Source organism: Zingiber officinale, chromosome 3B (genome assembly GCF_018446385.1).
Source record: "Zingiber officinale cultivar Zhangliang chromosome 3B, Zo_v1.1, whole genome shotgun sequence".
NCBI classification, from domain to species: Eukaryota; Viridiplantae; Streptophyta; class Magnoliopsida; order Zingiberales; family Zingiberaceae; genus Zingiber; species Zingiber officinale.
In genome coordinates, this window is record NC_055991.1 from 7,779,902 (window position 1) to 7,803,910 (window position 24,009).

The following is a 24,009-nucleotide window of genomic DNA, read 5'->3' on the forward strand; positions in this document are numbered from 1 at the left end:
TTCTCCTCCTAGCTAGGTTCGGCCACAAAAAGTTTAACCAAGGATGAAGAACAAAACACCAACCAAGCTCCAAGAGATGTTAGCTTTCTCTCCTTCTTCTTCTTCTTCTTCTTCTCCAAGTAGTATCCGGCCGCCACAAGAGCTCCAAGCCTTTGAGAGATTCGACCACCACAAAGAGGAAGAGAGGAAGAGGATGGCCGGCCACTCCAAGGAATAAAAGAGGGAGAGAAATAATAGAGGTTGTATCTCATGAAGGCACCCTCACCCTTTCTTTTATATTCCTTGGCCTAGGCAAATTAGGAAATTTAATTATAATAAAATTTCCTTAATTCCCTTGACATGATTTAATTGAGAAAAATAAAATAAAATTTCCCCAATTAATCTCTAATGGTCGGCCACATTAAAAGAGATAAATTAAACAAGTTTTAATCAACAATTAAAACTTCCTAATTTGTTTCCGGAAATTTTAAAAAATTAAAATTTCTCTTTAAAAATCTCTTCATGGTTGATAAAAAGAAATTTCTATAATTTTAATTTTATCAACATGTGGATAATTTTAAAGAGAAAATAAAATATCTCACCAATCTACAAATAAGGAAAGAGATCTAATATCTTTCTTTAATCTTTTATAGATCTTTTACAAGAGAGATATTTTAATTGTAATTCTCTTTAATAAATTATTTCTTCCACATAATAAAAATTAAAATTAAAATTCTTTTTTTATTTAATTTGGCCGGCCCCCACTAGCTTGGGGCCGGCCACCCAATTTATACCTAGGCAGGCCCTAGCTTGGTTCCCAAGCTAGCTTGGCCGACCCCCTATTGGTGGGTATAGAAGGTGGGTATAGGTGGGTATAGACTCTATAAATAAGAGGCTACGATAGGGACCGAGAGGAGGAATTGGTTTTGGTCTATAAAATTAAGCATCCCGTGTTCGCCCCTAACACACAACTTAATTTTATCAATAATAATTCATTCCACTAGAGAACTATTATTGAACTACCGCACCAATCCCAAATTACATTTTTGGGCTCCTTCTTATTATGAGTGTGTTAGTCTCCCCGTGTTTAAGATATCGAATGTCCACTAATTAAGTGAGTTACGGACAACTCATTTAATTAATATCTTAGTCCAAGAGTAGTACCACTCAACCTTATCATCATGTCGGACTAAGTCCACCTGCAGGGTTTAACATGACAATCCTTATGAGCTCCTCTTGAGGACATTATCAACCTAGTATCTCTAGGACACAGTTTCCTTCTATAATCAACAACACACTATAAGTGATATCATTTCCCAACTTATCGGGCTTATTGATTCATCGAACTAAATCTCACCCTTTGATAAATATCAAATATATATGCTTGTTATTATATTAGGATTAAGAGCACACACTTCCATAATAACTGAAGTCTTTGTTCCTTTATAAAGTCAGTATAAAAGAAACGACCGCATATGGTCCTACTCAATGCACTCTGAGTGTACTAGTGTAATTATATAGTCAAGATAAACTAATACCTAATTACACTACGACCTTCTAATGATTTGTTCCTTTCCATTTTGGTCGTGAGCTACTGTTTATAATTTATAAGGTACTGATAACATTATCTTATGCATGTGACACCACATACTATGTTATCTACAATATAAATTAATTGAACAACTACAACTAAATGTAGACAATTTGACCAAATGTGATTCTTTATTCATAATGAATGTTTACAAAGCTTAGGCTTTCAGTATACACTCCAACACCATTAACATATTACAATACTCCGTAAATATTTAAATTTATTTCATTTTTAATTTTTTTTAACTAAATACTATAATCCAATTGGAAAATCTAAACCCTAGAGATAAAATCTTAAAAAAAAATTAATTGAAAAATTATATCCCAATCAAGATGCCTGAACCTTATTAATAAAATCGTAAAAAAATATATTTTATTTATTTTTTAAATTAAAATTAATATATTTTATTTATTTTTTTAATCAAAATAAAAAATTTTTTGCATGACATGTACAAGCATGTACTGTACGTGTCGCTGCATTATATCAAAATCATATATATATATATATATATAACATTTTATTTTCTTAAAATGTAAGAATTATTTTTATTGGTTAGGAGTAAGCTATATAAATGTTTAATTTATTTTTTTAATTATATATATATATATTAATGTGATATTAATTTGTTAAAAAATTATTAATATAAAAAATATTCTATATAAGAATAGATATTCTATCCTATAGAAGAAAAGATATAAAATTTGATCTGAATCCCATCTATTACCCTCCCTTAACCAGTTACCCTATGTCTAATAAACCGGCTCTGCGAACCGGACAGACCAACTAATGGGCCGTTATTTGGACCGGGCTTCGATTTCTGTACCCTCCACTTCCGCTCAAATCTTGGCGGTGTCGACGAGGCCGAGCGAACAGCTAGAGCCTCCTCCCGTTTGAGAAATCTAGGGTTGTGGCCATGGCTTCCTCGAATCCCGTCGCCCCGAAGACTGGCGATCATGAATCCGAAGGATCAGCGCAGAGCACCGCCGATATGACGGCGTTCGTCCAAAACCTTCTCGTGCAGATGCAGAACAGGTTCCAGGCGATGTCCGAGGGCATAGTTGCAAAGATAGATGAGATGGGGAGCAAGATCGATGAACTGGAGAAGAGCATCATTGACCTCAAAGCTGAGATGGACGCGGAACCCACGGTGAAGTCGGATCCGGAAGAAAGCAAGCCTTCTGACGAATCTTCATGAGCGAGCCACATGTTGATGACATTGTATGGATCAGGTCAACAGTGACATATTGCAGTTGTCTTATTGAGTTATCTTTTGTGAGTTTGTGTGAGGGATGCTTTCCTGTGTGTGCAATCTAATTTCAGGTGTTTTCGAGATGAACTCCATTCAGAAGTAGAGAAAAACTTGTTAATCAATATTTCTATTAGTCTACTGATTGATGTAACCTTTAAGAATAGGTTCCTCTCATATTATCATGCATCCACTTGATAATTCATATGCTCTATTGTCAGAGGATGTAGTATTGTCAAATTGCTTGAGATTAAGCTGTGGACGGTGGTAAAATCTTAAGGAAGGAAAAGGAGGATATTTCTATGTCATCCGTATAATGGTGTGTTATTTGGACAATTAAATTCTTGAGTCTATCACCACAGGTCATCTTGCTTCTTCCTTTTCATAGATTGTTCTATTCATTTATGTTGCTACCGATAAGGATTTCCCATTGGTTTGAATCTTATCATATTTTGTGTGTTTTTCACAGATATTCTATGCTTACTTTCATGAATAAGTGTTAAAGTAATGCATATGGGTTTAACTGGTGCCTATTATTGAGGATATTCTTTTAACTTCATAACATAACTTAGTTTAGTTTCAATTATTTGATTGCTATGCTATTTTTTTAACTGCATTTGCTACATCTACAATACTAGCAGAGTCTTTTCTTTATCTGTGTAAATATGACTGGTATTATTTCTCGCCTGGAACTTCATGATAAGCAGAATCATGTGTCTTTGGCTTTTTGTTCGCTGTGTTTAATAAAAAATCATGAGTCTCTCCGGCATTTCTTGGAATTAAAAGGATTTAGCATCAACAAAAATTCGGCTGATGTGTTCATGAAATAGTCAATTTCAAAAGGGAGTTGTCATACTGAAGTTGTTGCATTTACTTGAAACTTTGATAGTTTTACTTCTGTTTGTAAAGTTTGAACCTTGTCCTCAAGGTGGTCTATGTTTTGGTTTACTCTCTGATACCATAGTTGATTGGGTTCTCATGTGTAGCATAAATACATCATACTACATCCAACTTTTGCAACCATGATTTTGGATGTACAAGCAATGTTACTTGAAGGAACTGGAGTAGTGGTCTGGTTGTATTCCCACCTGTATGTTCCTCGACTATCATTTTTATTGATTTTTTTTTGTCAAATTCGCCAAAAAAAATTTCACATTCATTCAGTCACTGGTGTTACATTCAATGTTGCAGAACACAAGTAAGTATCTAATTTGTTACTTTCCTCAGAGTGCACATTCTTCCTTAACTGACTGTTATTTGAGGGCTTATTTTCAGAAACCCAGCTCTTCTCTTAATGCTGTTTGATGTTCTGTGACTTGGTCAGGCTGAACTTTGTTGTTATCTTTGAGATAAGGTTTCAGCGCTCTATGCTACCTTAATGGCTGAAACACAAACTCCATGCACCACCTCGCTGTTGAACAGGGTCTCTTTGCTCTTGTAAGTTTCAAGGAAGATAAAGCATAAATTTTAGAATTGCACCAATGCTTCATAGAACCATTCAATAATGTGTGGGCGTATAATATGGTAAAGAATGAACTAAACTAGATCTCCTTATGCTTGCATGTGGCTAGTTCTATGTTCTTTTCTGTATTTATATTGTTCCTTTTGTTAACACATTTATGATATCACTGATGTAGATATAAGGATTCCAATGAGATTATGCTATTAGTCCATAATGTGCTATGATATGTGATGTTAAGACATGCACATGACTTTGACTAACCTGACTTTGGGCAACAAGATTGAGTATTAACTTATTATCTTGTATCAGAAGACACTCCAATCCATAAACATACACACTAGAGTTTTAACTGTTGGCTCAGTTCAGGCACTACAATTGTTATTGTAGCTCATCTTACAACAATGCTAACATTGTTAGACAACTATGAGAAGGATGTGGCATGGTTTCTTTTAATTAGGCCAGGAGCCAGAAGTTGTTCTGCCATTTAGTGCTGACCAGGTAGCCACCTACTCCCATGCTTTGCTTCCTCACGGCTAATGTGAGGCACTGAGCTTCATCGATGCACTGCTCTACGAAGTCTTCGCTGCTTGTATTAAACAAACTGTAGCAATCATGAAAGGAAATCAGTGATCTAAAGATTGGCAGCATCATAATAAAAAATTTGCTAAACTCGTTTTTATTCCTAGATCCCTCTTCCAACAATATGTTTGTATAATTATTCATGAGAAATATTTCTTTTGTCCTTGGTGCAACGGGAAAGTTGTTGCCATGTGGCCTAGATACAGATTCGAGTCTCAGAAACAGGGTCTTGCAAAGTAGGGTAAGATTGCGTATAATAGACTCTTCCCCAGAACTATGCATTAATGGGAGTTTTGTGCTCCGGACTATCCTTTATCCCTCTTCCAACAACATGCTTGTATAATTATTCATGAGAAATGCTGCTTTTGTTTCATCCCAACCGGAAAAAAAAAAGTTACTCAGAAGACTTTCCTCTAAAAGGTGCTAAATTATTCTTTATTCTGAAAAAGAGACGACAGTTGATATACTGATGTTACATCTATTGTCCTAGCCGATGAAAATAAATTATTTTTTCCTTGTTTGCCACTCTTGACCTCTTTCCTTGACTATGTTGGCAGGGAAAGATAAATTTTGAGTCATAATTACGGGGCAAAAGATGTTTACCAGCAACATAGGGAGGGTTTGCTCTGGCTCAATACTAGAACTGATGCTTCCAGTTTCCTGACTTGGCTGAGGACAGTTTCCAGCTTTGGTCCTTCCATTACAAGTGCTTCCACTTCCACCTGTTTATCAAAATTCAGGTAAAACAAGGACAATTAGCAAGTAATCAAGAATTTGATTATTCAAAATTTGGCACGTAATCAATGCTACAGTCTAGAAATTGCCTCTGGCTTGGAGGATTTGCACAGTGAGGCAAGAGAGTCTGCAAAGTTGTGCAGCTCAGAGTCTCCAACTCTGTGAGGAGGAAGGCAAAGGAGGAGAGTGAGGAGGTCCCCTTTGTTTGCCACATGAGTCAATGCCCACATCATGGCTTCCTTGGCCTTCCCACTCTGGTCTACCACCACCATCACCCTCTTCTTCTCCATCCCCACACTGCTATCCCCCCACACTCCCTGAGCCCTGCCGCTCTTCCTCCACCAACTCCTTGAACCTTTAGAAGACTGGGAAATGTAGGAAGAGCCATCCCAATTCATATTTCCTCCACCACCACCATGGCTGCCCATCTTCTCCACAGCCCTGTGACTGGTACTTGAGCTTCTCAAGACTAGGTAGATGGAGATGATGATTGTGCTTTAGCATACTGCTTTTTCCCTTTATTCTGGCAGGTGAAAAGCAGATCAAAAGTACTGGATGCAAAGATAGCAGTAAAAACAAACATCATGTGGGGAAAATATGTGATTTGGATCTGTTTCTGCACTTTCAGATGTGGACACTGACAGTGATATGTGTGGCTATTGGCTATGGTTATTCTCACACAAGACTGGAGATTTAGTTTTGCTGTTAGTGAACAATGGATAACATGGTTTTGCTTCATGGATTAATTACTACTGTCTTCTTTCGTGCACAATGGTACTCTTGCCTGGTCTACTTTAACAGTGTGTGAGTGATGATTCATGATTGAGAAACGTGAGCATTAAATCATTTTGACATAGAACGTTCACGAGACCGCTGAGTGTGGAGGACCATCTGTGGTCGAAGTAGATCTGCATTAGGTTGGTAAGCTAAAAAGGAAAGATACCAAAGAGCGAATGAGGCAAGTATCTTTCTGGACTTGTCGGATGCCGAGTGTTGATAGACTTGGCATATCATTTTCAGCCTCTTGTTCAATTCATTGCACTGTTGTTGCAAAGGACGGGAAATACAGGAGAAGAAAAAGCTGCAATATCCTGATTTGATTATGTGGAATATTGTTTCAATCTCTCTCTTCACATTGAGCATATAAAAGGTGTCGATGCAGACCAAGTAGCAAAAGGGCAAATGGATTGTGGAGCATATGATGACCCATTGGTGAGTATCAATTTTTTTTTATATATTATTATTAAGGTTCTTATTAGTCTCGGAAAATACCCAATCAATATTCATACAAAATTGGGCATAGATGATGTTAGTAAACTTAATAATGAGGGTAATCTCTCTCTCAAAAGTAAAATGCCGATTTTCTCCAGCAGTTTGATAAAAATTTATTTGCGAATCAAACTAGAAAGTTGTGTTTATTTTAATCATTATTGTTATTTTTATAAGTTGGGTTTATCCTAATTATTCAAACCTGTGATTTCATCGTTTTGTTGATTAAAATAATAGTGGCAGAGGTTAAGGTTTATATTTATATAATTTGCCCATCCACAATCTTTCTTCCCTGTCCAGCCCATGTGAAATCTTACAGCTTGGTACAATCTGTAACAAACTACAATTAGATCTTTTTTTTCCCCAACATTATTCATCTATATACTTGTAGTTTGATTAGATATTAAATACAGACAGAGGAGGAAAGGTTGTTTGTGGTGAAAAGTAGTGTGTTCTTGCCTCACACAAGTAACTCAGTTTCCCTTACAAGCAAGTTATCATGCAACCAATTCCTCATGATAGAAAAAGCATCCTCTGCAGCTTCATCTTCCTCCTCCGACTCTGGTCGATGCACAAACCCTTGTCCTCTGCCATGGTATATCACGACCCTCGAACCTTGAATCTTCTTCTCAATCTCATTCAGTGTAGTTACAGAACAGGAGGGATCGTTATCTCCGGAAACAAACATAACCGGTGTTTTGATGCTGCTCCCTTTGGATGGGTCTATGTTTGAGCCATAGAAACAGATGCCGGTGCCATAGTATGCTTGCTCATCACGAGATAAGGCTTCTATAAGATGTCCACCGCCGAAAGAGAATCCGATGACGCCGAGTTTTTTTGAGATTCCGGCTGCTAGAAATTCATCAATCATCCAGTCTGTGCATGCGTCAACATCTCTAGCGACCCTTTCAGGTGATTGTTTGGATAACCAGGAATCGAACCCATCCACTGCCCAGTTTAGCTTCCATGGATTCGCTCGAAATAAATCAGGGACAAGAACACTGCAAAACAATGCATTATTAGGAATGAGAAAACCCAGGCGAATGTATTGGAAGGATAATCATGGTTCAGAGTTTCTCTTTTAGCTAGTTCAACCTATGTGAGCAGCTAAAAGAGAACAATCCTCCCAAAAATTGTAGCCATGGCAAACGAAACACCATTCGTATGAAGCATTGAGCAGTATTTAAGAGTAATCAGAAATGTACTTGTAGCCATAGCAAGCCACTCGATAGGCAAAGTCCCTTGTAGCTGAATCTTCAAAACCGAGTACATCGGATAGAAGCAGCACACCTGTTCCATTGTTGTTCTTCACTGCCTTCAGTAAGTATGCGCGGAAACTGTCCTCGCCCTCCCCGATAACCAGCTCAACTCCATTAACAAGCTCACATGCTTCGTCGTCAACATCATCTTCTAGTTCCACTTGACTGCAAAGTGACTTTCCAGTCACTTTTCGACCAAGAGGCATGCCTCTCCTGCAATACAAGTTGCATCTCCTCTGGAACCAAACTGAAATGTTACAGTCAGCATATGACGGTAATATCTCAAGTAAATTAACAGAAATGTGACACGGAATGGTTGAACTTTAAAGAACAATTAGCACACTTGTTAAAGATAGAAATTTGATTCGTAAAAATCACAAATTTTTGTATTCATATTTCAATTAGGTCTCAAACATGTGTGGGTTTCAATTGAATCGAAAAAACTTCAAAAACTGTTTCGTTCGAGTCCATTGACTACATTTACTCGATTGCGAGCAATATGTATGCTGACTCAATAACTGACTGAGCCCTCGAACCATGATCATGTCAACACAATTATTCTAATAAATTGTTGCAACAACATCCTCCATTATGCTTAAGTGGGCATTTCCTGCTTCTCAGTAAAGCTAATGCATGAACATGTATAGGCACGATTATTAAAGTTGAGTAACCAAATAAAAAAAATATTGTTCAGTTATGTATTTGAAATTTAAGAGATCTTTCTGTTAATCCACGATCCGGTCTTTCTGTTTCATCTGTTTACAGATCAAAAAATGTGAAATCAATAAATAACAAACATGAACGAAACAAAAAAGGACAAAAATAGGCGCTCCTTTATTTTCAAATAATTAAGGGATGATCTATTTTGATTTGTTTTTATCAAATGGGCATCCAACCTCCTCAACTCCCTTGTAAAATAATACAAATATCCTCTAATATACTATTCACTTCTGACACATTAAATCCATTCAATTTGTTAGCTGTATGAATAGGAATAAAATAGTATTGTAGCAACTATGAATTACAATAGTTGTTTCATAACTATTATGATATGAGTTGAATCGTGTTATAGCGGCTACGAAATCATTGCTGCTATATATTTTTGAACTTAAAGTATGTTGGGCGCGTTGTAAAAGCTAAGAAACCACAGAGGCAGATGATAACAATACTCAATATTACAGAACAGTATTGGAGGATATTTGGGTAAATAATGTATATGGCGGGAACAGAGATTACCCAAGAAAATTAAGGTTTTTGTTTTGATGTTAAACCACTTTCCTGAGATCTATAAACAAGAAAATTGAAAATTAAAATTCTATAATCACAGAAAAGTTGGACTTTAGAAATCCAATCAAACTTTTGACAGTTCTCAGGAATTCCTGAGACTAAAGAACCCTATATGGGAATTGAAGTTAGAATCCTCAAGTATTCTTTTTTAAAACACAAATTCGAATTCCTTCTCAACCGAAACCGGTTTTAAACAAGATTATGGCCAAATAACATTCAGAATTCATTGCTTTGATTCAAACTTAGAGCTAGATAGGTTATGCTCAAAAACCGAAGAAAAAAAATTCGAGCATCGGAAGAAATATTCCCACATTAGATGAAATAGTTCGAGATAAGAGCGTGAAACGAAGAAAATGAGATGAAAGGCATCGACTTACGGGCCTATGCGAGAAGGGGGGAAAGCGTGGACGCAATCCGCTTACAGAAGAGGAGACGCCGCCACTACTAAGGAGCGCCCGGGTACGCCCAGGAGAGGAGGAGGCTACAAGTGCTCTGCGAGGGAGTAAGGGGAGGAGGGTGAGGACGGCGGAGGCGGTGCCCATCGACGGGGAGAGCTGCGGCCGGAGAGCTAGGGCTTGTGAGTGGACTGGAGAAGCGGACAAGGAGCCGCATCACAACTTGAGAAATATAAGCCTCCGATTCAGATTTTTTTTTTTGAATATTTTCAATTTGCCCCCTGCCGTTTCTCCTCTTCTGAAAATGTCTTTAAAATTTTCGCATATTACTATTTTGTTCACAATTACATATTGGAACTCCAAATAATGGTGGAAAAATCGAATGGTAGGGATTTGAACAAACTCAAAAGATTTTTAAAACAATTTAAAATTTGCATTATTATTAAAGAATTTTATTTTAAGAATATCAAAGGATGACAATTAATCCTGTCCGAAAGCTGAATCAACGGACGCTAGGTATGTGGCGCTCTCCGGGTCGATGACGTGGATCTCCGACTGGTCGCACGAACCTCCGGTGAACCCGCACAGAAGTCGGGCCGGGAAGGGGTTCCCGGCGACGACCCTCCTACGCTCAAGTCAGGTAAGCGAGTAGTGAAGAAGTGGCTCCAAATATTGTAGAACGCGTACCTCCGGCGAAGTATAAGGCTCCTTATATAGAGTGGTGAAAGAGCTCACGCACACCTACCGAAGCAAACACGTGTCCCTAGCCTATACCTCGGTATGTGTTTATCAGAAAGCTTACCTGACATCATACTGCTACAGTCCAGGCACGTCTTCGATGGAACAGCAGAACACCTCGTCGCCAGACTTGGAGTATGACCTAGTCATAGGACTTGACAGCTGTCATAAGATGTTCCTTGTCCTTCTCTCCCTACCCCATGCCAGGGCGTCCGTCCGACATGCTGGACGGGGCGTCCGTCCGGTCGGCACTCATCTTACGCCCGGCCGGACGGCACTCACATCACGTCCGGCCTGCCATCTGCATCGGTATGCTGGGGAGATCTTCGGTAAGGTGTTATGTAGGGACTGCTAGCAGTATGTTACTTATGTCTTCGGCCGAGCATGACTTCCGCTCGGCCCTTCGTTACTGTTCAATCGAGCGCCGGAACCCCGACCCCTGTCAGGGTGCCTTTTGCTATCGGCTATTCATCGGTCGGCCGGCCGGGAGGTCGGCCCATCCTTCTCCGGTCAACCAGCTGGCCCTTTGACTTCCACGTGGCATTGACCCCTCAAAATGAGAGTCTCCTGTCCTAACCGCCGGATCACTTGCCTCCCCCTCAAGTCTAGTCGAAGGAGGCGAAGTCCGACTGACTGGACTGCCGATCTGACTGAGTAATGGCCGCTACACTAGTCTGCTCGGCCAGGCATAGGAATGCTCATCAGGTCGGCGGTGTCTAGCCCGTGCCTTGTATTCCCTTGGAATCCTTGCCGAATCCTCTCTCTTACTGCCAATCACGTGCGCTACGTGCGGTGAGGGGTGCTTATTAAATGTGCCCTGTATCCTGCTGACACATGGCGATCCCACTTTTGTCAGCGTATGGAGGTGGCGTTACCTCCGATGGGACAACCGCCGTTTGAAATGAACGGCTGGATGATGGCCTCGTTCTTCATGACCTGAATCGGACGGTGGAAGCTGCTCACGGCCGTCATTATAAAGCTCGCGACTTCTCCTCTTCGCCGCATTTCGACTTCATCGATCCTCGACGCCTCACCGCGCTTTTCTTCTCCGACGACCTCGCTTCTCCGATGACCCGAAGCCCCTTGCGACCATCCTTTTGCTTGTAAGCCTTTCTTTTCATCGCTTCCTCCCTCCTTTTCTTCTTGTTAGTCGTCTCTATCATTCTTCCCTCTTCTTTCCTTGCTTTATTTCCTTTTCCTTTCATTCCGCGTTCGTTCCCTGCCCTACACCATGACAAGTACCTCACATTCGACCGGCGGCGCTCCTGGTCTCTGGTACACGACCATGGAGAGCCGGTTTGACGAGGAGGACGCGCTGCGCCTCGCTCGGACGTATGACATCCCTTCCGACCACCACATAGTATTAGCCACACCGGCCGACCGGCCCCATGAACCGCCGCCCGACACCGTTCTTTTCTTCCGAGACCAATTTTTGGCCGGGCTACGCTTTCCACCCCCTAAGTTTTTCTTGCAAGTTTACAACTACTTTCGCATCCCGCTCGGCCAGCTAGTTCCGAATTCCATCAGGCTGCTGAGCGGGGTGGTAGTTCTGTTTAAACTGAACAACATTCCCCTAGACCCCAAAATTTTCCACTACTTTTACTACCCTAAGCAAGCCGAATGGGGTACTTTTGTTTTCCAATCTAGGATAGGTTTCGTCCTTTTTGATAACATGCCGAGCTCCAACAAACATTGGAAGGAGCACTTTTTCTACGTGCGTTTCCCCGAGCCACCGTCCTTTCGCATCAAATGGCAAACGGCGATGCCAGCGCAACCGGAGCTAGGCAAGTTCAGGGGCGATCCGGCCTACCTTTACGCAGCCGATCGGCTGGTCGGCCAGCGATATCACATCGACAAGCTGCTCCTTCCGGGAGTACTGCATCTGTTCGGCTTGTCTTCTATCCCAGCCGATCTGCCTTGCGGCATGAGTAAGTTCTCTTATCTTCCCGTTTCTTTTGTTCTAACTGATTTATTCTTTGCTTCTGCAGCTAAAGTCATGTGGCGCGCCAAGGCTACCGAGAGGCTGAAACTGAGAGCCGCTGAGATAGAGGCGGCCAAGAATAAGGAGGTCGCCGAACGGAACTTGGCCTCAGCTGATCCGGCCAGCGGAGAAGATGAGGGGACTCAGGGTGCCTCCGAAGCCTTAGACGCTCCTGCCTCTCTCGGCGAGGCTGTGGGCGATCTAGAGCCTTCTACTCAAGTCGAGGTAGAGGGTCGTTCGGCCGACGACGTTCCCCTGGCAACTCGGAAGCGCAGACGGCCAGAGCCAGCATCTCAACGAACTCCATATGATGAACCGCAGTCCGAGCGGGGCGAAGAAGCTCCAGTGCTATCCGGGACGGTCTCTATGGAGAGTACCCCCACGCCGCGCGGCTCTCCAAGGGCTACATCTGAAATGCCGCCCTCCAGTCCTCCCCGAACCATGCGGCGTCTCAGGCGATTGGGCGACCGTCCTTCTTCCTCCACCGGTGAGCCGTCCGGTAAGGCCGCTGCGTCGCAGGGTGATCCGAGCGGCCAGAGATTGATAAAGACTATCTTGCGTCTTCCGTCGGAGGAATACATGGCGGCTGCTGATCGGCCAGTGGTCCCCGAGCAGCAGATTACCCTTACGGGTCCTCTTGCCACAGCCTGGGAGGATGCTCGGCTCCGAATTGCCATGATGACTCCTGGTCAGCTCGGCGACAACAATTTACAACAGGCGACCGGGGTATGTTCTTTTGCTTTGTTGGTTATTTTGGATCGAGTTTCTAACTTGTTCATATCCGTTCGCAGAACTGGGTGGAGCAGATTGCCATCAGCAATCGACTAGCCGAGCTGGAGGACGAGCTGAAAAAGCTCAAAGCCGCGGGAGAAAGCAGACAATCGACGGCCGCTCTGGAGAAGGCCAAAAAGTTGCTGGAAGCCGAACGAGATAAGTCTTCCGGCTTGATGAGCGAAGTGGCCCGCCTCGAAGCCTTGGTCAAACAGCGGGACAAGGAAATAAAGACTGCGACCACCTGGAAGCTTAAAGCCATCGATGACATGGATATGATGAAGGTAGAGAACCGAGGGTTAGAGCAGCGGGTGAAGGACTTGGACGCCTTGCTGAAGACTGAACGGGAGGGCCGCTCGGTCGATCAGGTTAAAGCGGAAGGGGCTTTGACAGATCTCCAGGCGGCCCTTGACGCTTCCGGAGCCACTCTTAAAGACTATCAAGATGGGGAGCCCGGTCGGTTGACGGAAGCGCGCAAAGCATTCGTCCGCTCGGATGAATTTGGTGAAAAGTTCAGCGACAAGCTGTCCTTAACTTTTGAAGAGGCGATCAAAGTGGCGGTGGACTACATGAAGACCAAGGGCCACATACCCGCCGAGCTGTCCGTCCCTCCCGAAGATCTAGCGACCATGATGGGCTCCATCCCCAACTCTCTTTTTAATTTTGATGACTGTGAATGAGGGTCTGTGAGGTTTCTTTCAAGTATCTACGATCTTCTATATGCTTGCCGCTCGGGGCAAATATTATAAATTTTGTCAGTCCGCCGCTTGGCGTGAATGAATTTTCTTTTGTTATTTGTTTGCTCGACCAGCGTCCAATCTCTAACTTTCGTCTCGGTCATAATTTTCCAACATCAAAGTACATTTTGTAAAGGAGCCGCCCGGCCATACGATGGCTTCATTCTGTTGGTGCAGCGGAGACCAGCAAGAGGGGGGTGAATTGCTGAAAACAAAAACAAACTATACCCTCCTCGGATTTCAACTCAGAATTTAAATCAGCAATAAAATAACAACTAAATTAAAGAGACAGAAAAATAAACAGAAACAGAATTTTAACCTGGTTACAACCAAGGAGGTTGTTAATCTAGGGCGATGAAAAAGCTCTACTATCAGAATCTCCTTTACTGTAGGCGGAGAAGCCTTTTTACACTCAGAACGCTCACTTAGTTGCTAGGAATTGATTACAGATTGATTGCTTGAGTTGTTCTTGAATTCCTAGCTCCAGGGGCCTTTTTATAGCTCCTGGAAAGTCTATCCCGAGGGTCCAAGGCGCCTCCAACAAGATTTAAGGCGCCTCCAGCTCGGTCAGCGGATAAAACTTTATTCGCACACAAATGGTCAAAACTGACCAGTTGAAGGCGCCTTCAACAGGCTTGAAGGCGCCTTCAAGGGCGCCTTCCAGGGTGCCTCCAAGCTTCCAGCTTAGTTTCTTCAGCTTCCTTCGCTCCGTTCTTTTGGGTGATTGCGGCCAACCGGAATAGGGCTCACCCGAACCCAATTCCCGGCCTTCCTCGAGCAGCCTTCCGTCCCGGCTTAACGTCCCTCGAACGCCGCGCACGCTCTTCACGCCCACTGGAGTACTCTTCCGCAGCTCTCTCGTCCTTCGGACGCACCGAGCCCGTCGGCTCCCTTCCCGTGTCGTCCTTCTCGCTAGCTGCGTCTTCCGCTCGACTTCCTGTGCTCCTAAGCTCCTGCACACTCAGACACAGGGATCAAATACAACGCAGGACCTAACCAACTTGGTTGATCACATCAAAACTACCATGGGGTCCAACACATTCTCGCTATTACAGCTGGCCCGATCACAGTTCGGCCCTTTTAACCGAGGACCACGCAGAGAGCCATTCGTCCGACGGCCTTACAGGCTCCGGTTGACCGTCTTTTAACATCGAATTTTATCGTTGGAACTCGACTACCTTCCGGTCGGAAGGTGTTGGTGCGGTTAGCACTAACGATTTAAACCAGGTTTTGATGAATGACAAATCAGGTTAAGTTAGTTTGTTGTTGTCTGACACTTTGATCGAGTGTGCAGGAAAAGTCTAGACAGGTCGACGGACTGACCGGATGTCTGGCACGAAGCCCAGCTAGGTCGACGGACTGACCGGATAGCTGGCACGAAGTCCAAGCGGGTCGACGGGCTGACCGGACGCTTAGACATGAAGTCCAGCTAGGTCGACGGGCTGACCGGATAGCTGGCACGAAGTCCAGACGGGTCGACGGGCTGACCGAACGTCTGGCAGGTAAGTGAGGTAAGTCACTGGAGGGGAGTGACTGCGAGGACGCGTTCCCAAGAAGGGAACATTAGGCGTCGATCCGGCTTAGATCCATTTCGGATATCTAAGTCGAGATCGTGACTAGATTCCGGTCTCGAAAAGACGGAATCTAAGTCATACTCTTTTCTTGTTAAATCATATTACTTTAGTTGTGCTAACAATCTGTTTTGCAGACTATATATTTGCCTCGGACTAACTCTGTTTTGCAGGAAAGGAAGTTTCTGGAAATAGGAGGTCCGGGCGCCCGGAGGTGAATTTTATTCAGGCTGAGTCGTCGCCACGTGGAGTTCGCTGATTAGACCTGCCACGTCGCACAAGGGCGCTCGGAGCAGCATATAAAAGAAGCCCCAGGGGTGGAGCTTCAAGAACAGTTGAGAACTCTTCGACTGCTTGCTCTGCTGCTCTACGCTCCTGCGACGCTAACAAAGCTCCGACAAAGTGCTCCTTCTTCTTTGGTTAACTTTCTTGTCGGTATCTCTTTATTTCCATTAGCATTTCTGTACCTTAATTTGTAATAGTATTTCGAATTGCTAGTGAATTGCCCAACGAAAGTAATCAAGGAGTACGGGCCTTCGAGTAGGAGTCGTCACAGGCTCCGAACGAAGTAAAAAACACCTTGTTCAGTTTGCCTAAGTTTTTTATTATTCCGCTGCGCTTAACTCTTATTTGTTGGGATCTTAGATGGCTAGAGGGGGGGGTGAATAGCCCTTTAAAAACTTAAACAAAACTTCTACACAGATAATTGTTAGCACAGCGGAATTAGACAACTAAAGGAAAGAAAAACACAAGCACACTAACACTAGGATTTACGAGGTTCGGGGATAACTTGCCCCTACTCCTCGGCGTGTCCGTAAGGTGGACGACTCCTTGATCTTCGGTAGATCGCACCCCGGATAACTTCCGGCTACAAATCCTCCTTCTCGGTGGAGTAACCTCCCCACAACGTCTCAAGAAATATCTAAGTTAAAGCACGAGACTTACAGAAGCTCGGTGGCAAAGGAGAATAAAAATGCTTACAACCACGCGAGGATCAGTAGCAGAACAGAGATCGCAGTTCACCCGAGAGCTCAAGAACTTCGCACAACAGCACAGACTTTTCTTTCAAGCTTTCTTGTTATTTTTCTGTTCTCTTCTCTCACTGTTTTTATTGCTTCTCAAACCTGATCTCTGCTGTCACCGATCTGGTCCAAAACTGCGCAAATCAGCGCTGCAGCCAATCCCTCTTCCTCCTTACCTGGTTCTCTGAACTCACACCAATGATATCACAGTCATCACTGGCGTCTTCTGAGCTCGAACCAATCCCCAGGAGTCAAGCAGATCGCAGCCAGATCACAGCAGTATTCGTTGATGCCTGAAATGCACCATGCACCCCTAAACCAGCAGAAAGACCATTTGTCGCATTCCTCTTATGAACTTAATTTGAAATTAGGCTTGGAATGATACCTGTTAACCTGCAAACTCAAAAGCTAACAGCACAGAGGATTATATCACATAAATGAATGAGGTATATCAAAAGAAGAAGGAATCACCGATACAAATAACAAATCGAGTGTGTGGATCGGTCACGACCGATCACAGCTGACCGATCGTGCAACACCGATCGGCTCGAGGTTATCTCGATCGGCCGCAGGACCGATCAGATTGAGTGTGGATCGTCCACGCACCGATCCACCCTTTCTCTTCTCGCAGCTCTTCTCCCGACGGTCTCCCGACCGATCAGACTCGATGTGCTATCGAGTGTTTCGATCGATCCGCACCGATCGATTTCACTCGAGTGCATCGAGTGTCATCCGATCGGCCATCGACCGATCCATGGAACTTGCCACCGATCGGTCCGCCGACCGATCCAGCCATTCATGTACATTGGATCGGTCTACCGACCGATCCAATGTGCCATGGAATGTCCACTTAGGACCCTCTCTGACCTAATCCGGAGAACGAGCTACCGTGCCCTCTCCGAGTCCATCAGGTCCAGAGAACGAGCTACCGAGCCCTCTCTGACTTCGCATGCCAAGTTTCTTTCTTGGACTTTTCAACACCAGATGTCCGATCACCCTTGATCCATCTAGATTTTCCCTTATCTGGCTTCACTCACCAGGACTTGCACCTAGCTTCACTCACTAGGGTTTTCACCTGGCTTCACTCACCAGGATTTCCAATCTGCCTGGCTTCACTCACCAGGACTTTCCAACTGCCTAACATCCCAGTTAGGACTTTCTCAATCAGGTCAACCAAGTCAACCTAGATTAGTAATCAATCTGAGTTAAATATATGATACAAACTTAAATCAGTGTTAACAGCAAAACAACATCCAGGTCAGACTGTATCAACAATCTCCCCCTTTTTGTTGTTTGACAACACGATTTAAGTTTAGATCAGAAATGCTCATATACCCATAATTTTTAGGGAAATCAGGATCCTCCCCCTAAGACGGATACACCACCAAGTCAATGACGGGAATCAAGATCTTTTCCGTTATCCTCTCCCCTAAAATCAAGCTTTCATACATTTCTAAACTTAGGTATCCTCTCCCCCTTTGTCAAACACCGAAAAGGTACGAATAAGGTAAGATAACTTAAAGAACTCCCCCTTAACCCTTACTGTCTGTTTCTTAAAGCACTTAGAATTCCCTCTAAGTGTATTATAAGACAGTAATAAGGAAATAAAGGACAAACAAGACATGCAAGTGAACAGCATATTAATAACGGATAGAAAATGAAACATAATAAAGAGCAAGCAAATATAAAACTGAGTAGCATCAGAAGTGCAAACATCCAGGTCAGACATAAAGACTAACAAATAACATCCAAAATACATACAGTCAACAAACAAACTGTATCAATCAATATCCTCACACTGAGGAACATCACCATCATCGGCAGGAGGGGTGAAATCCTGAGGCGGCACGCTGGAGGATGGATAGCCTGGGTAAGACTGCGGAGGCGGGTAGCGTGCCATCCATCCGAGTAGCAACTGCTGTGTCACCACCTGATGACTGCGCATATCATCGAAGCGCTGGTCAATCTGCCCGCGCAGGTCATCGTAGCGCTGGTCTATCCGAATACGCAGGCCATCCAGCTCAGCAGATATCATCTCATCGTGCCGATCAAAGCGGCTCTCCAGCTCGGCGATCTGCCAGCGCACTCCATCGTCGTCAGCAGGAGGCGCAGCAACAGGAGCAGCCTGTCGTGGAGGTCCCCGTGGTAACTCACCCAGTGCTCGCCCATCCTTCCACCGAACATCCCCATTTTGCCCTATGATGCCAGACTTGGAAAATGCCCGTTTCCCAAGTCAGCAATCCTGCCTGACCATTTTGACTATTCTACCCTTAGAGACATCAACCTGAAGGGTCTCGAGCCAATCATTAATTATATGCCCATAAGGCATATAAATAGTGGAGCCGCTAGGCTTAGAATATGATATGATCGAGGAGTAGATGCTCGACATGATTTCAAAATCGAGACGTCGACGCAAACCATAAAGCATAAGACAATGATATGATCGGATCTCAGATAATGGTTTAGATGTGATAGGTAGAAGGCAGTTCGTGATAATCTTAAAAAGAATGTAGTCTTGAGGAGATAATCTCAAGGCTGCAAAAGTAGGGAAGTCAACATCTAGCTCATCTAGTCCATCCGGTCTAGGTTGCCTGAAGAAGTACTCATAAATATCGTCAGGTGATACATCAAGTGGAGGAGGTAGTGACTCTGGTAAATCAGGATACAAGGGAAAAGGATTTCCTGAACACATACGGCAACCTAGATACCCAAAGAATTCTCTGATGGAGAAATCGATACTTCTTTTAGCGACTCGAGTGTTATAAACACCATCATGGTTTTGATGAAGGTTGTTATAGAATTCAGATATTAGGTCAAGATTGATGTCCCTTTCTAGGTAGACTACTGAATCAAGCTTATAATAGGCTAGGGTTTCGGATATAGAGGGACAAAATTCATCCATCCACTTTCGATCCACAGATCGACATGGAAGCAGCTTGAATGTCCTCTGTTGAAATGCTTGCTCAAACTGGCGGTTTGGGAATCTACTGAAACTAGCTGGTTGGGGTCGAGAGTGTGCATGGGACTTGGATTTCTCAGCTGGGGACTTAGAAGAACCCTCACCGGCTGCTTTCTTCCTAAATAGATAAAGATTTGGACACGGTCAGGGTAAATGGGAGTCCACGGGAGCCACACAGAGAGAACCGAGACAGCACACATAGAGAAACTGTGAAAAGAAGCTAAAATGCTAAGAATGAACAAATCTCGGGAAGAAGGAGAGTTACCTGGGCGCCATTTGAGGTTTTCGGAGAGGATGAAAAGAAAAGTCGGGACTGAGGAGGGGTTCGGCTAGGGTTTCGGCGTGAAATGAGAGAGTGAGGGATGGGGAGAAGTTAAAAGAGGGTCAGAAGATCGGACGACTGTCCGATCAGGAGAAATCCTGACCGATCAGGGAACGTCCTGATCGGTCAGGGCATTCCCGGATCGGTCGTTGAGACCGATCAGGGAGCCTCGCGTGCCATATCCTCCTGATCGGTCGTGGAGACCGATCAGGGAGCCTCCTGATCGGTCCCTGGACCGATCAGAGGTCGATCAGTAACTGAGCATACGCCCCTGATCGGTCGTAGAGACCGATCAGATATCATCCTGATCGGTCCCTGGACCGATCAGTGTCTGATTGTCAGCGATTTCAGCCTCTGAAATTCTTATCAAAAGCTCTGAAATTTTGGTTTAACAGCTTCCAAGTTCAGAACCTAGGATCCGGAGAGCCCACAGAACAGATTCAGTGATACCAATGAATATTTTCTAATGATGAGCTCTAATGGTTTGGAATTATTAGGGCTCGAAACTTTTTCAGACACATCATAACAGATGTGCTGAATAAGTTTACTTTGTTTGCTTGTTTGTTGAAACTATGATTTATAGTGAAACAAGTACCCAGGCTATCGGTTCAAAATATCTCCTTGTTATCAGTAGTTCCAAGTTTGTCAAAATATTTTTTTTATTTTACCAACTTGTCCTAAATTCAAACAGGAAGGTATCAAGCAATGGTATCAATCAACACAACAAGGTTAGAGAATTTCTAGACATAGGTCCAACTAAGATTCCTTGGTTGGAATATATGAGGAAGATCTAGGAACCAATTACACATGAATTGTGTAAAGGTCTTCCCCATACTCAATCTATATCTCTTCAACCTAATTATTCAAGGGATGCATGATACATTTTGAATAATTTGGTTGATCCTAGCATCTCACCCCATTTCTAGCAAACAAAAATATTTTGTTAAACCTTATAGTTTGTGTGAAATGCTCCCAAGTTGCCCAAAATCATTCCCAATTTCTCTTGTCATTTTAATTTGTCCTTATTGATCATGATGAAGTCCTAAGGACCTAAGGAGCCAAACACATTCTCAACTCCCTCCTTAAATGACTAAATTCATTCTCCGGAAGGGGTTTGGTGAAAATATCAGCTATATTTGACTTTGACTCAACATATGTGAGTGCAATGTCTCCCCTAGCTACGTGATCTCTTATGAAGTGATGACGCACTTCAATGTGTTTGGTCCTCGAATGATGGACTGGATTTTTAGTTAGGTTGATCATGCTAATGTTGTCACATAGCACTTGTACACCCTTATAAGAAAGTCCATAATCCTCTAGGGTGTGTATCATCCACAACAACTGTGATACACTCTCTCCCATGGTAATATATTCGGCCTCGGTCGTGGAGAGAGCAACACAATGTTGCTTCCGACTCGACCAACTAACTAAAGATGAACCTAAAAATTGGTAGCCCCCACTAGTACTTTTCCGATCCAATTTGCACCCAGCATAATCGGAGTCGGTATAACCTATCAAGTCAAAAGACTCAGTACGTGGGTACCAAAGACCTACTCTAATTGTGCCTTTAAGGTATCTCAGAATTCTCTTAACTGCAATCAAGTGAGATTCCTTGGCAAAGACTTGATACCTAGCGCACATGCCCACAGCAAAGAGTATGTCCGGTCGACTAGCTGTGAGATATAGAAGACTACCAATCATGCTTCTATATTGCGTTAGATCAATTGGTTTTCCACTCTCATCATTGTCAAGGCGAGTGTTTGTCGCCATTGGAGTGGACACTTCCTTAGAGTCACTCATATTGAATTTTCTAAGCATCTCTTGAGTGTATTTTGTCTGATGGACATAAATTCCATCTCGAGTTTGTTTGATTTCAAGTCCGAGGAAGAATGTCAACTCTCCTACTAGACTCATCTTAAACTCACTTTCCATGTGAGAAATGAATTCATTCAAATAGCCCTTGTTATTTGAGCCACAAATTATGTCATCGACATATACTTGGGCTACAAAAATGTTTTCACCATCTCTACGTAGAAATAGTGTTGGGTCTATTTGACCTCTTACAAATCCCTTCTCTAGTAAATAGGTTGACAGCCTTTCGTACCATGCTCGAGGTGCTTGTTTAAGCCCATAAAGAGCTTTCTTGAGCTTGTATACGTGGTTTGGAGCTTCGGTACTCACAAACCCCGGTGGTTGCTCAACATAGACCTCTTCTTTGATGAGACCGTTTAAGAAAGCCGATTTAACGTCCATTTGATAGAGCTTGAAACCTCTATGTGCAGCAAAAGCTAGCATCAAACGAATGGACTCTAATCGGGCCACGGGAGCATAAGTCTCATCATAATCGAGACCTTCGACTTGACTATAGCCCTTGGCTACAAGTCTTGCCTTGTTTCTTACAACTTCTCCCTTTTGATTTAACATATTTTTGAAGACCCATTTAGTTCCAATAATGGTGGTCTTCTTAGGTCTAGGAACTAAGTCCCACACTTGACTCCTTTCAAATTGACCTAACTCATCTTGCATAGCTAAGATCCAATCAGGATCGTGCAATGCCTCATCAACTATTTTTGGTTCAATCTCTAAAATCAATGCGACTTCATTAGACTCATTTCTAAAGAATGACCTAGTCCTAACCCCTTGTTGGATGTCTCCCATAATTTGATCTTGGGGATGACTAGTGGCTAACCTAGACTGCCTTGGTGTTGGCGGTGCCTCATGAGTGGTCTCACTCGGCACAGGCAATGACTCAATATCAGGCAAAGGATCTGTGTTGCCTTTGCTCATCAACATCAGAGTCAACTTCGACTCGTTCTTCATTTTGATCATTCAAACTTAGATTTCTAAGTTCAAATTGAATTTCTCCTACATCCCTTGGTTGATCATTTAAGTTAGGGATTTCTTCAAAAGCTACATCAGAGGACTCTTCAATCAATTTAGTGCTATTGTTGTAGACTCGATAGACTTTGCTGGTAAGAGAGTACCCGACCAGTATCCCTTGATCAGCCTTAGCCGTGAACTTCCCAAGATGATCCTTGGTGTTCAAGATAAACACCTTACAACCAAACACCCTAAGATGTTTAATTGTAGGCGGTTTCCCAAACCAAAGTTCATGGGGAGTCTTTCCTAAAAACCTATGTATTAAAACTCGATTTTGCACATAGCAAGCTGTATTCACAGCTTCAGCCCATAAGTAGCTCGGTAGTGAGTACTCATTGAGCATGCTTCGTGCAGCCTCTTGTAGGACTCGGTTCTTTCTCTCCACAACCCCATTTTGCTGTGGGGTCCTTGGAGTAGAGAACTCATGCATATATCCCTTTTCTTGACAAAACTCTAAAAACCTATGATTTTAAAATTCCCCACCATGATCACTTCTAATGGTTTTAATTGTTGTCGATTTTTCATTTTCAGTTCTTCTACAAAAAGAGATAAAAATATCTATAGTTTGGTCCTTATGTTTCAAAAAGAAAGTCCATGTGTATCTAGTAAAATCATCAACGATTACCAAGCAATATCTACTTCCATTCAATGATATTACACTACTGCAATCAAATAGGTCCATGTGCAATAAATCTAAAGCAGTAGATGTACTTACAGTGCTTTTACCTTTATGAACACCTTTTGTTTGCTTACCCTTTTGACATGCATCACATAGTTTGGTCTTGTGGTACTTGATGCTGGGTAAGTCTCGCACTAATCCTTGGTTGGCCAACTTCCGGATGTTCTTCATGTTTACATGTGCCAACCTTCTATGTCATAGCCAAGACTCTTCTTCTTTCGACATGAAACACTTAATCAAAGCATTAGTAGCACTTTTAAACGATACTTGATAAATATTATCAACCCTTGTGCCTACTAGTACCGTGTCAAGTGTGTCAATGTGTTTAACCAAATATTGACTTGAATGAAATTCAATTGTGTAACCCGTATCACACAATTGACTGACACTTAGGAGATTAAAAGTCATCCCCTTGACTAGAAGGACATTCTTGATATAGAAACATTCGGATATATGAATGTCTCCAACTCCTACAACCTTAAGGCTACCATTATTACCAAAAGACACATTACCTCTACTTTTATTTTGAATGGTTGTAAACAGTGAT

General features: G+C 42.9%; 3 protein-coding genes across 4 annotated transcripts; 1 reads left to right on the forward strand and 2 right to left on the reverse strand.

The window, feature by feature from the left end:
- Positions 1-2,394: 2,394 nt before the first annotated feature.
- On the forward strand, positions 2,395-2,957 carry LOC122055769 (heat shock factor-binding protein-like). Its single transcript, XM_042617381.1, has one exon. It carries the CDS (start codon positions 2,484-2,486, stop codon positions 2,763-2,765), a length of 282 nt encoding a protein of 93 aa, XP_042473315.1. The 5' UTR covers positions 2,395-2,483; the 3' UTR covers positions 2,766-2,957.
- A 1,544-nt stretch (positions 2,958-4,501) lies between these two features.
- LOC122055770 lies at positions 4,502-6,049 on the reverse strand. The gene is made up of 3 exons (XM_042617382.1): positions 5,682-6,049; positions 5,461-5,579; positions 4,502-4,879 (listed from the first exon to the last, which is right to left on the reverse strand). Exons 1-3 carry the CDS (start codon positions 6,018-6,020, stop codon positions 4,732-4,734), a joined length of 606 nt encoding a protein of 201 aa, XP_042473316.1. The 5' UTR covers positions 6,021-6,049; the 3' UTR covers positions 4,502-4,731.
- A 1,132-nt stretch (positions 6,050-7,181) lies between these two features.
- On the reverse strand, positions 7,182-10,007 carry LOC122055768 (carboxymethylenebutenolidase homolog). 2 transcript variants are annotated; one of them, XM_042617379.1, is made up of 3 exons: positions 9,785-10,007; positions 8,067-8,356; positions 7,182-7,862 (listed from the first exon to the last, which is right to left on the reverse strand). In XM_042617379.1, the coding sequence occupies exons 1-3, from the start codon at positions 9,947-9,949 to the stop codon at positions 7,322-7,324; spliced, it is 996 nt and encodes a 331-aa protein (XP_042473313.1). In that variant the 5' UTR covers positions 9,950-10,007; the 3' UTR covers positions 7,182-7,321. The 2 variants fall into 2 exon arrangements, with proteins under 2 accessions (XP_042473313.1, XP_042473314.1); XM_042617380.1 differs by having other exon boundaries at positions 8,067-8,367; positions 9,785-9,924.
- Positions 10,008-24,009: the final 14,002 nt, after the last annotated feature.